This window comes from Dreissena polymorpha, chromosome 2 (genome assembly GCF_020536995.1).
Source record: "Dreissena polymorpha isolate Duluth1 chromosome 2, UMN_Dpol_1.0, whole genome shotgun sequence".
NCBI classification, from domain to species: Eukaryota; Metazoa; Mollusca; class Bivalvia; order Myida; family Dreissenidae; genus Dreissena; species Dreissena polymorpha.
The window spans coordinates 20,048,984-20,062,818 of NC_068356.1; the positions used below are offsets into that span (position 1 = coordinate 20,048,984).

The 13,835-nt window shown below is 37.9% G+C and overlaps 1 protein-coding gene across 3 annotated transcripts in view; it reads right to left on the reverse strand.

Annotated features, from left to right (window-relative positions):
* The window catches only part of LOC127866131 (DNA ligase 1-like), a 95,646-nt gene that overhangs the window by 14,582 nt on the left and 67,229 nt on the right, over positions 1 to 13,835 (reverse strand). For all 3 annotated transcript variants that reach the window (XM_052406535.1, XM_052406536.1, XM_052406534.1), the window contains 4 exons: positions 13,831 to 13,835; positions 9,097 to 9,212; positions 6,281 to 6,487; positions 4,460 to 4,676 (listed from right to left, as the gene is read on the reverse strand). The exon at positions 13,831 to 13,835 is cut by the window's right edge and continues 81 nt beyond it. In XM_052406535.1, the coding sequence (XP_052262495.1) occupies positions 4,460 to 4,676; positions 6,281 to 6,487; positions 9,097 to 9,212; positions 13,831 to 13,835 (545 nt within the window). The remainder of the gene's footprint in view (positions 1 to 4,459; positions 4,677 to 6,280; positions 6,488 to 9,096; positions 9,213 to 13,830) is intronic.

Genomic DNA, 13,835 nt, shown 5'->3' on the forward strand with positions numbered 1-13,835 from the left:
TTGTAACGGACGTCAGAGCTTATGATAAGGTGCGTATTTGCGTAAATACCCAATGTAAAATTGCCGATTACGCATAGAAAAATAAAACTCTGCGTACCGAAACCCAATTGAAATTGCCTATTACGCATATCATATTTTTTATCTGCGTAATGAGTAAATCTGTCACGGAAATACCCAGTCCTATATACCGGATTCGTTCCAAGCGCTTTCATTATAACATTCAGCACAATAATATGTACAGAAGAAAGCGTCTATGTAAATACGTGTTATTGTTGTGAAAATGTCAAAACCTCGAGGCCGTAAAAAGGGAAATATCATATCCCAGGCACAAAAAACTCAATTTTAAAGTGATATTATGCGCATCAAACAGTATATCATGCTATGTTTATAGGTGTCTATTGCAACCCTTGTTTATTTTGGTGTTTTCACTGCATATACACTTCTATTTATTAATGCAGCATCAACATACTTGAAAAATAATGCATTTGAATATCAACTGTAGTTTCGTTTTGACAACTGACGACAGAAATGATTCGATGTACGATGTGAATCAAAATTTAGTTTTAGTGCAGGTTCGTTTATACTACACAAAGACACAATTTTGTTTTACGGATCATTTCGGCTTAGAGGACTGGGACAGTCATGTACAATATCGAATAAAATATATAATTTTTTTTATAAACAACTGGTAGCAAGATGAGTTGTAGATAATTGGTCAATTTCCACATTTTAACTAACTCTTTTGACCTGTTACTTCTTTTCAGCTCAATTCAACAGTGAAAAATGCGCATAATATCACTTTAAGTTATTTAACCGCGAGCAACACAAAATCAGAAGCGGAAAATATAGTGCAACCAATTTTTGACGATATTGTGCCGGAGGCAAGCGCTGACAGTGCATACATTGTAAGAAAACTGGTGGAAAAAAATCGTCAAACTTTTTTTAATCAAGACTGTACATTATGGATACATCTACATAATAACACAAGATCTCTGAAACTAATCAATTAAGAGTGGAACTTAACCAGCTCATTCAGGTAAGCGTTTGATAATTTACGACTATGAAAAGACCCAATTTTAATACAAAAATACCCTATAGGTTACAATACACTAAATGATCGCTTCATGAAGGGCTGTACTCTCTAAAAAAATATCATAGTTGACAGGAAGGCATGTTTTACACTTTTTACCATTATTCGGGTGTTATCTTGCGGAGATAATGGTAGGGCATGAATAGGTGTTCACTACTGAATCCCTGAAATATGATACACGTGAAGACTATAGTAAACCATTGCACTAGAAAAGGTTACATTCCACTAAGAAACTGCAGAAAAAAAAAGTTGCAAAAACAGTCGATTTTGATTTGTGTCAAGTTCTTTCTTGCATTGTACATGACATATCTTTTTTATTGCATAAATCGATTTCGCTTAGAATGGCCTTTAAGAAAAGGTATGGTTATGGGGGTCTCTATGTGCAAAATGTTGCATTTATTTTCGCTCAAAGTTGTCGCTTTTACATTGAATTATATAGGGAAACTATTTAGTGTATTATGACCTATAGACGAGTTAATTGTTATTGTTTACATTCGGTATTTTCCGCGCATGCGCACTGACTGGTTGGCAAAAACACTGGTTACAGTCAGGTAAAACATGTATAAAGGGCTTTTGTTAAGTCAATTAAACGATAAAAAATCCAAAATAAACATTACAACTCTTAAACAATAGTGCAAATATATCATATTTAGAACCAATAAATGTATATTCATATATATAATTTCCTCTTTATAAAAATACAAATTAGTTATTAGCCTCAGAGTAAACATGGTCGGAAGACTAAATACTGACAATACCACACAACAAAACAATAAATTAGCCGTATTCTTTTTTTATAGTAAGACTTTAAAAAATGATATTTCAAAACTTATAAAACTTACATTTATTTTATTATAACTATAACGGTGTTGATATTGTTAATGTTCATCTGCGATCGAAAGTGTATTATAAGAGGCGCATAAAATCAATTATAAAACAAAGCCATAAAAAACGGAATGCATAACAATCGTTAAATGTTGTGGTAATTTTCTTTTCCATATAATGAATTTTCGTTTCGTTTCCATTGAATTACAATATTTAAAAAATATTATACAAATGGAAATAAAACCTGCATATTGTGCAAATTGAACTGTCTTTGCATACATGTATATTGAAATCTCTTAACAAGAAGTAAGGAGTGATAAATGTAACAATCTAGCATTTTATGATAAATATATATATTTATTTGATTTATTTTACGCAAATATTGTTTATCCATTGTGATTGCTTGGTTTCATGATGGAGTTACGTGCACTGCGAGAACGTACAATCTTCACACTAAATTGCCGAGTTTACATTTGCCTGTACCCGCGTTAAATACATCAATTGTTAGCAGTAATATTGCACAAATTTTAATTTAAAGTTATAAAGCACTCTATTATTATGATTAAACTGGCTAACATAAATACACATGTTCCTGTTAATCCGTTTCGGACAAATATCTTCTTTTTTTAATATGTTTAATTATTCATTAAAGCAAATGTTACGTATTTTGGCTTTAATTTTTGGCTTGCTCAATATTACCGGTATATATGACTGCTCAATATGCCAAGAGATGATTTGGGGGTATCAAAGTCTGCCACATGTGGTCTATGCAGGGACCCAATTAAAGTATAGGTCCCTATGTTTATGACACCGGCATGTTTTCTGTGTAATTGTCTGGGCATTCTCCGATCATAACGAGATAATATGCTTGTGACGAACAACGGTGCTATTAAACACCAGGTTAGAAATGCTGAAACAAAAGTGTCAAAATTGGTGTGCACAATTAAATAAAACAATTAGATTTATGAATTTATTTGTTGTGTAACAAGGTAAGTTTGTACAGATATATTAAGGTTAAAATCAGTTACTATATGTTGCGAACAAAAAGCGATCTATTTATTGTTTGTTTTCATCGATATTTGTGTTCTTTCATTAAATTTAATTTATTCTAAAAGAATTTCCATCTCTGAAATTTTGTATCTAAAATGGACGTGAAGATGCGTTTAGTAGAGATGTTTGTGGTTACCACAAACAGAGCTCGTAGATAGTGTTCCACTCCAGAGCTCGTTTTTAGTAAAAACAAATAATAACAACAATATAATCGTTTCAAAAATGAATTTCCACGCATGCTTATGTTTTATTCAGACATAAATAGTAAAATTATATTTGATACAGTTCATGATTATCAATAAAAACGATGATTACGTCAACCTTCTCTATATGCGCTTATATGAATTCCTACTCTTTTTGCCAACCAGTGGGCGGAGTCTAAACTTTGCAGGTGCGTGTGACGTCACGCGTTAACTCGTCTATTGTCAATTAAAGTAGTGGGTACCGACTTTTTGTACCCAATTGAAAATGAAAATACCCAATTGAACTCATAAGTAATGGGTATTTACCCAATTACTCAGAAAAGTTATCTGGAGCTCTGGGATGTATACTGTTACAGACAGAAATCTCTATAAACAATATTCTGAAATAGTATAAAACATTACCAGAAGTTAAAATTCTATTTTTTTTTGTAGAATTAAATCTGGTATTCAATTTGATTATGAATGTAGTAAATGCCTTTTTATATACATTTTACAGTGCAATTGGATATGGAAAAATGTTGATGTAAGAAGGTATATTACAATATTTAATTCTGGCAATCTACATCAAACAGTTAAAAGAGGCATATTTGAAAATGATTCTTACTTGGACCCTCTACCTAACAAAGACTAAATTGTATATTTTTTTTACATTTTATGGACTTACAAATTTAAATGACTCTACTTTTAATTGCACCTATACTGGACTGATCTCAACCTTTAATTGTAACTTAATGGGTTCTACCTTTAACGGACACTGCATCTTAAATGGACTTTTTATTGCCTTTCTACCTTTAAAGGACCTTGTACTTAATGGATTTGGGCCTTAAATGGACCCTACCTTTAATGGTTTCTAACTTACATAGACTATACCTTTAATAGATTCTCTGCCTCTAATGTTCTATAAACCTTAAATGGACTTTCAACCACTCCAGTAATCTCTCTGTTTTGAATGGCCTCTGCACCTTTTAATGAACTCTTCTATTTGTTTCTGTCTACCTTTCATGGACTACCTTTAAAGAACTTACTAGCTTTAATACACTCTCTACCTTTAATGGGCACTTACTTTAATGGAATTTCTAAATTTAAGACTCTACCTGTAATGGACTCCAATTTTCATGGACTCTACCGAATTTCTACTTTAATGGGGCTGTCTTCAACAGTATTTTAAAGACAATCTACTAATATTCGATTTTTATTTTTAATAGACTACCTTTAATGGACTTCCTACTTTCAACAGACCTTAATTTTGAGTGAGTCTACCTTAGCTTAACTTAATCTTTCCCAGAGCTACCTTTAATGGACTCCTCCAGGAACTCTGATATTTCCTCAGTGTTAGAGGAGATCATGGAGGTGGCAAACATAAACTCTCCATCCACCTCCTGGAACGACTCTCGCAGTAGCTCCCTACGCCGTCGGAATGGCTGCCTCACCAGGGACTCTCCGTTGAGGTAGAGCAGGTCGAAGGCATACACACACACCTGCACCTTGATCTCAGAGGCGTCCGCATCCTGGTCATAGATTGGAAACATACATTAATTGGTACTAAGGTATGGGGGAACACCACTTAACGATTACTTGAAGACATCTATTCAAAGTTATTGCAGGTTCCAAATTTTAAAATGACCATGTTATTAGCTTCAGATGCCTGTTTGATTTTTGTTTAATTATTGTGTAGTTTATTCAATAAGAAGATTAAAGGAATTACTTGGCTAACAAGAGATGTGTTTGTCAGAAACACAATGCCCCCTAGTGCGCCGCTTTGAATTATTTTTTTGGACCTTTGACCTTGAAGGATGACCTTGACCTTTCACCACTCAAAATGTGCAGCTCCATGAGTGCATGCCAAATATCAAGTTGCTATCTTCAATATTGAAAAAGTTATGACCAAGGTTAAAGTTTTGGTTTAAGTTTTGGGACACGTACACACACAGACACATACAATGACAGACAGGCCAAAAACAATATACCCCTGATCATTCGATCCGGGGGCATAAAAACAAAGTAAGTGCAAAAAATCAAAAAAATTGTATTAAGCAATGAATGGGGCTGCTAAATATATCTCAATACACATCAAACTCAGCCATAGCATCATTACGAGAAATGATAAAGGCAAAATGTTCTGGGCAAGTTCCATGAAGATTGGGCAATAAATGCCGTGAAGTGCTCAGGTGAGCAGAAACTAGATCAACAATTGTATATTTAAATTAGCCACAGTCTGAAAATACTGGGCTTAATGAATGTGCCTAAAGTGTTGTCACAGATAAGCCGGTGAAGTATGCACAAAATTATCAGGGACAACACTTTCGGCTGTTACGGAATTTTTCTTTAAAAGGAATTTTCTTTTTAAGGAAAATTCAGTCTTAAAAAAGTGTTGCCTGTGCGGAGCTAGCACATGCATTAAGCCCAGTTTTCCATTAGCCTGTGTGGAGCTGGCACATGCATTAAGCCCAGTTTTTCATTAGCCTGTGTGGAGCTGGCACATGCATTAAGCCCAGTTTTCCATTAGCCTGTGTGGAGCTGGCACATGCATTAAGCCCAGTTTTCCATTAGCCTGTGTGGAGCTGGCACATGCATTAAGCCCAGTTTTCCATTAGCCTGTGTGAAGCTGGCACATGCATTAAGCCCAGTTTTCCATTAGCTGTGCGGAGCTAGCACATGCATTAAGCCCAGTTTTCCATTAGCCTGTGCGGAGCTGGCACATGCATTAAGCCCAGTTTTCCATTAGCCTGTGCGGAGCTGGCACATGCATTAAGCCCAGTTTTTCATAAGCCTGTGTGGAGTTAGCACATGCATTAGGCCCAGTTTTCCATTAGCCTGTGCGGAGCTAGCACATGCATTAAGCCCAGTTTTCCATAAGCCTGTGCGGAGCTAGCACATGCATTAAGCCCAGTTTTCCATTAGCCTGTGCGGAGCTGGCACATGCATTAAGCCCAGTTTTCCATTAGCCTGTGCGGAGCTGGCACATGCATTAAGCCCAGTTTTCCATTAGCCTGTGCGGAGCTGGCACATGCATTAAGCCCAGTTTTCCATTAGCCTGTGCGGAGCTGGCACATGCATTAAGCCCAGTTTTCCAAGTTGCTAGATCAAGGTTCAAATAAAGACACCTACGTACCTTGCGTTTGCGTGTAGTGAGGACCTGGAAGGGCATGATCTGTCTGTGCTCCGGGTCCCAGGCCACCGCCTCTGTATCTAGCACACAGGACTTCACACCCTCCCGGAGACACTTGGGCAGCCGTGAGATGATGTCAGGATACTTGCTCGTGTTGTTCTCAGAGTTACGACTGTAGATGTGAATACTGCCAACCTCAAGCAGGTGGATCTGCAAGGATTTGTGATATTTTAGTACTCACAAGTGGATTTGGGACAACTGTGATATTTCAGAACAGGTACCAAGACTATGAACATTTGATATTTCAATACTTGCCCTAGAACAAGCATCATTCTTAAGTTTAGCTAATTTTAATATTTCAGTACTGGTCCTGAACATTCGTTTTGGTATTACACAACTATGATTGTTATTTGCCTTTGTTAAATTTTACATTAAAGATTCAATTTCAATTTGCGTGTTGTATTATTTGCTGATGAAAAAGGTATTTCGAATTAAAGTCTTCATTGTACACATGTAGAAAATAGAAATCAAAGCTCATATGCTACAAGCATCCTCATTGGTCAACATTTTAAGATAAGATGGTTATTTATTGCGAGAGTAGTTTTTGCCATACTTATTTCTTCTTTACTGCAAAGTTTATTAATACATGTTTTTTTTAACACTTTTATACAGGTTTCATATACCGTAGGTTTTCCACGTATAGCGCGCAGTGTTTTACCTCCAAAATTCAAATTAACAAGATGTGTTTGTGAAACACAATGTCCCCCTATATGATGTTTGACCTTGTAGGATGACCTTGAAATTGTGAAGGATGACCTTGACCTTTCACCACTCAAAATGTGCAGCTCCATGAGATACACATGCATGCCAAATATCAAGTTGCTATCTTCAATATTGCAAAAGTATTCATAAAATAAGCGATTTGGGCCACATATATTTGATCTCTGACCTTGAAGGATGACCTTGACCTTTCACCACTCAAAATGTGCAGCTCCATGACATGCATATGCATGCCAAATATCAAGTTGCTATCTTCAATATTGCAAAAGTATTTATAAAATAAGCGATTAGGGCCACATTTATTTGACCTCTGACCTTGAAGGATGACCTTGACCTTTCACCACTCAAAATGTGCAGCTCCATGAGATACACATGCATGCCAAATATCAAGTTGCTATCATCAATATTGCAAAAGTATTCATAAAATGAGCGATTTGGGCCACATATATTTGACCTCTGACCTTGAAGGATGACCTTGACCTTTCACCACTCAAAATGTGCAGCTTCATGAGATACACATGCATGCCAAATATGAAGTTGCTATCTTCAATATAGCAAAAGTTATTGCAAAATGTTAAAGTTGGCGCAAACAGACAGACCAACAGACAGACCAACAGACAGGGCAAAAACAATATGTCCCCCACTACTATAGTGGGGGGACATAAAAAGCTGGTGCGCGCTATACATTGATACAACGCTATCCTGGCTGCTAAATTGGTAAAAAATATGTTGTGTAATCGTAAATAATCAAAATGGCCACCATTTTTTTTTCCAGAAATCTACCACCCTATAATCGTACAGACTGAAGGGCCATTGTCGAAACAACAAGAAGTCGCTACTGGTAGATATGAATGCGGTAGAAGAAGTTTTGGTCAAAAATAAATTTGTTTGAATAAACTTGCAGACATTTCTTTGTGTTTTTACACTTCTTTATTGATGAATTCCGATGGGGATTGTTGTCGACATTCCGGAGAGCAGGCAAGGGTAGGTGCGAACGAGGTCTTTTTTGCGGGTAACGGTAGGTGTGAAAGGGGGTCATTTTGCACTTCGTAATTGGCAGATGTTATTGAGTAATATGTGCCACGACTTGTTTAGATGCTAATTGACATTTGAGACACTAATTGACACTTGAGAACGTGAAGATATGCAATTGCATTTTGTGTGTATAAATATTGAACGTTCAACAGTGGTGTAACTCAACAACTGTATCCTTGTCTCCCATGCGACATTCAAATTTACCGGTAATGCCCATGCTTTCCCCCGAGGAAAAATCACTTGATGTACACTAATTCTTATTTTCTCATGTTTTTCACGAAATACACGTGGACTGTTAATCTTTTGCTAGAAAATAACAAAATTGTCAGAAAAGTATAGTGCTATGCAACCCATGCTCCTAATCACAATGACGCTTCCTATTTTGAATGCTTAATTAAGCTTTCCAATGCCCCGGATTATTGGATTGTGCAATAGTAAAATGGCAGCCATTTTTGGTCCGATTTGGTGGTTTTATTGTCTTTAAATATTTTTTTCTCCATTTTTGCATTTAAAAAACAGCCTGCGCGCTAAACGTGGAAACCTACGGTAGATGTTTATGTTTAACCATTCAACCTCAATTAAAAAGGAGTATTTGTAAAATGCTAGTGATTCAGTTGTGAGATTCAATATATGGAAATTCCCATATCAATAGCCAATGAAAGATTTGAAAGATTCATGGCAAAAGCTGAAAAGGTCTATTTAATACATTGAGATATGACTGACATTTAACAGTCCTAAAAATGTACAGAAGTGCTGATATACTCAAAGTGCAAACTATAATATGTTAACATAAGTTACTGTTAAATACCTTGATATAAATATTTAATGACTTGATATTTATAGCAAATATGACTACTACCCTGACATCATATTATCAGCTATGCTCACAAGCAAAAACCGTGTCACTGAAGACGAATGGTCCTGCACTTCATACTCAGGAAATATTTTGTGTTTGATTTGAATCACTTGATATAACTTTAACAACTCTAGCACATATTGAATACCTGTGCACGTTCACCGTCGTATTTGTATTCACAGGTGAAGTGGTTGTTCTCAAACCTTGCTAGAACTTCACTAATGCCTTTCGTTGGATGGGCCAACATTGGCTTCAGTGGGACGCCTGGAAAAGACAACGACTGGGTAAAAACAAGTAAATAGTGTTCAAGTGAAAAAATAAAAATCTCTATTGTGCAAACGATAAAGCGTATGATAATGATCAAGCATATGCAATTCTAGGGTGTCAAACATGACCCATACAATTAAACATGTAGACAAATCACTTGGCTCAATGTTCCAATAAGACAGGTCCCAGGTTTGTGTGTATACCATTATTTTACATAATGCTGTAATATGAGCCTTGCTCCCAAAAATATGTGCTTATTGCATGCCCAAAGAAGGGTCCTAAATTAGCCTGTGCAGTATGCAATCATTCCACTTTTAATAGTATTTTTTTTTTTTTTTAAAGAAGTCTCTATTTATTAACAAGAGCACTGCATAACGGGTGCCACGCTCGGCTGCGAAAGCTTGTCAGAATTTTTATTTTTATTTTTTTTAGAGGTAAAGTGACCTTGACCTTTGACCTAGTGACCCAACAAGAGATGTGTTTGTCAGAAACACAATGCCCCTTACTGCGCTGCATTGAAATAACATTTCTATTTATCATTTGGCAAGTAGAAATCATCTTCCTTTAAAGGTTATTACTTCCCTTGAATTTTGTCCAATCCAACCGGGGGAGGGGGGGGGGGGGGCTCACAGTCAATTATGACCATGTCAGACATCACTGACAACCAAGGCCTGTGGTTTAAAAGAGATCATAGCCAGAGTTGATCATGTATCTATGGACAATCTATGGACATAAGTCCACAGGTATGTTATGAACATCAAAGAAATTATAATTATATCATTAAAAAATAAATAAATTAACAAATCAATCATTTGGGTTATAAATAAACAAAATAATAAATCTGTACAGTACTGTAAAAAGAACTTTAATTCTTGGTAAGGAAATATATAATATGAGATTTATAATTATATAAATTACTTCCCTTGAAAATAATTGTCTGTAACATTCTCTATTTTTTTGTAGAAAATAATTTAAAGCCACTACCGTGACTGTAGATTCACCACTCAAAATGTGCAGCTCCATGAGATACACATGCATGCCAAATATATAAAGTGGCTATGTTCAATATTGAATAATTTTCTCCCTTTTTAAAGCTTATTACTTCCCTTAAATCTGTATTTTTTTACCATAGACAGGGGTGGCGAAATCAAATGTCCGAGTTGCCCGAGTCGTACATTTGCTTGTCTGGGCAACTGATTTTTTTTCAATTAAGTTGTCCGTGGACAGCAAGTTTTAAAAAAGTCGCGTCCAGGTATTCAAAAATTCATTGTATTAAAGCCGTAATTAAGTTTTACAAAACCGGATGTTGACACGCGATTACATTGTCAGTGCTATTTGCGGAGCAATTAAGCTAAAATACATGCACTTTTCTGCGCAGTGATCTCCCTTATTCTATAAGAGACCGGGAGCATGCCGCATTTTCAACATTCGGCCCGACTGTTAGACCGTGTATAGACTGGTTTCTTTATTTTTACAATCAGACGGAAATAAAAAGTATCAATCTAAGATAATCAAAACACAGTCTACCTTGTTATTTAAGACGACTTTAATGGTAAGGATGAAACTTTTTTTCTAAATCTTCAACAACGGAGCAGAAACCCGAAGCTTTGAGCAGCCCACCTCCCAAAAAACTAAGAAAGATTATGATAAAAATATGATCTAAATAAACGCACCAGAACTTTTCAAGAAACTTGGCTAACAGATGTTCAATGGTTACCAGTTTATATAATCAAATTGCTACCAGTAGCGGAGCCTCAGTCTGATGAGGTCCACATATTGGACCAGTTTAATTTGTTAAGATTACAATGTACTTATGTTAAGCACATGTTTAAATAAAACTAGCTTCACAAGATTTAAAGTTTGAGAAAGTCTTTATATTGTTTATAATATACTGCTATAATGAATGTACCATTGAAATACAATTATAAACAAAACAAGCAAATCATACTCATTTTGATATATTCCACATTATTTAACATTAATCAATAAAGGCGTTTATAGTTTATATAAACATTAACCGACAAGTGTAGTTCAGCAACGGACAAATTAAATTTCCTAAATGGTTGTCCGTGGACAAGTATAGTTTTTTTTAGATTTCGCCACCCCTGATAGACCGTAAAGGATGACCTTGACCTTTTACCACAATGTGTTTGTCAGAAACACAATGCCACCAACTGTGCCGCTTTGATTTATTTAACAAAAATATATACGTGGGCAGGTCCGATAACTATGTCCATTTAAAGCTTATTACTTCCCTTGACTTTGTTTTTTCGACCCTAGACCTTAAAGGATGATGTTCACCTTGAAATTTTACCACTCAAAATGTGCAGCTCCATGAGATACACATGCATGCCAAATATCAAGGTGCTATCTTCAATATTTATGGTTAATGTTAAGGTTTTAGCACGACGCCTACGGCGGACGACGAGCTGGCTATGACAATAGCTCGGGTTTTCTCCGAAAAACAGCCTCACTAAAAATCAACTTCAAGCAGAAAATGTTGTCCTGTACAGACTGCACAGGCTAAGCTGGAAGGACATTTTTCGCACTTGCGACTACCTACCAGGTGTGAGTTTGCACCTGTCGGGCTGCTCCTCTATACCATGCGACTACCTACCAGGTGTGAGTTTGCACCTGTTGGGCAGCTCCTCTATACCATGTGACTACATACCAGGTGTGAGTTTGCACCTGTTGGGCTGCTCCTCTATACCATGTGACTACCTTCCAGGTGTGAGTTTGCACCTGTTAGGCAGCTTCTCTATACCATGTGACTACCTACCAGGTGTGAGTTTGCACCTGTTGGGCAGCTCCTCTATACCATTTGACTACCTACCAGGTGTGAGTTTGCACCTGTTGGGCAGCTCCTCTATACCATGTGACTACATACCAGGTGTGAGTTTGCACCTGTTGGGCAGCTCTACTATACCATGTGACTACCTACCAGGTGTGAGTTTGCACCTGTTGGGCAGCTCCTCTATACCATGTGACTACCTACCAGGTGTGAGTTTGCACCTGTTGGGCAGCTCCTCTATACCATGTGACTACATACCAGGTGTGAGTTTACACCTATTGGGCAGCTCCTCTATACCATGTGACTACATACCAGGTGTGAGTTTGCACCTGTTGGGCAGCTCTACAATACCATGTGACTACATACCAGGTGTGAGTTTGCATCTGTTGGGCAGCTCCTCTATACCATGTGACTACATACCAGGTGTGAGTTTGCACCTGTTGGGCAGCTCTACAATACCATGTGACTACATACCAGGTGTGAGTTTGCACCTGTTGGGCAGCTCTACTATACCATGTGACTACCTACCAGGTGTGAGTTTGCACCTGTTGGGCAGCTCCTCTATACCATGTGACTACCTACCAGGTGTGAGTTTGCACCTGTTGGGCAGCTCCTCTATACCATGTGACTACATACCAGGTGTGAGTTTGCACCTGTTGGGCAGCTCCTCTATACCATGTGACTACCTACCAGGTGTGAGTTTGCACCTGTTGGGCAGCTCCTCTATACCATGTGACTACAAACCAGGTGTGAGTTTGCACCTATTGGGAAGCTCCTCTATACCATGTGACTACATACCAGGTGTGAGTTTGCATCTGTTGGGCAGCTCCTCTATACCATGTGACTACATACCAGGTGTGAGTTTGCACCTGTTGGGCTGCTCCTCTATACCATGTGACTACCTACCAGGTGTGAGTTTGCACCTGTTGGGCAGCTCTACTATACCATGTGACTACCTACCAGGTGTGAGTTTGCACCTGTTGGGCAGCTCCTCTATACCATGTGACAACCTACCAGGTGTGAGTTTGCACCTGTTGGGCAGCTCCTCTATACCATGTGACTACCTACCAGGTGTGAGTTTGCACCTGTTGGGCAGCTCCTCTATACCATGTGACTACCTACCAGGTGTGAGTTTGCACCTGTTGGGCAGCTCCTCTATACCATGTGACTACATACCAGGTGTGAGTTTGCATCTGTTGGGCAGCTCCTCTATACCATGTGACTACATACCAGGTGTGAGTTTGCACCTATTGGGCAGCTCCTCTATACCATGTGACTACATACCAGGTGTGAGTTTGCACCTGTTGGGCAGCTCTACTATACCATGTGACTACCTACCAGGTGTGAGTTTGCACCTGTTAGGCAGCTTCTCTATACCATGTGACTACCTACCAGGTGTGAGTTTGCACCTGTTGGGCAGCTCCTCTATACCATGTGACTACATACCAGGTGTGAGTTTGCACCTATTGGGCAGCTCCTCTATACCATGTGACTACATACCAGGTGTGAGTTTGCATCTGTTGGGCAGCTCCTCTATACCATGTGACTACATACCAGGTGTGAGTTTGCACCTGTTGGGCTGCTCCTCTATACCATGTGACTACCTACCAGGTGTGAGTTTGCACCTGTTGGGCAGCTCTACTATACCATGTGACTACCTACCAGGTGTGAGCTTGCACCTGTTGTGCAGCTCCTCTATACCATGTGACTACCTACCAGGTGTGAGTTTGCACCTGTTGGGCAGCTCCTCTATACCATGTGACTACCTACCAGGTGTGAGTTTGCACCTGTTGGGCAGCTCCTCTATACCATGTGACTACCTACCAGGT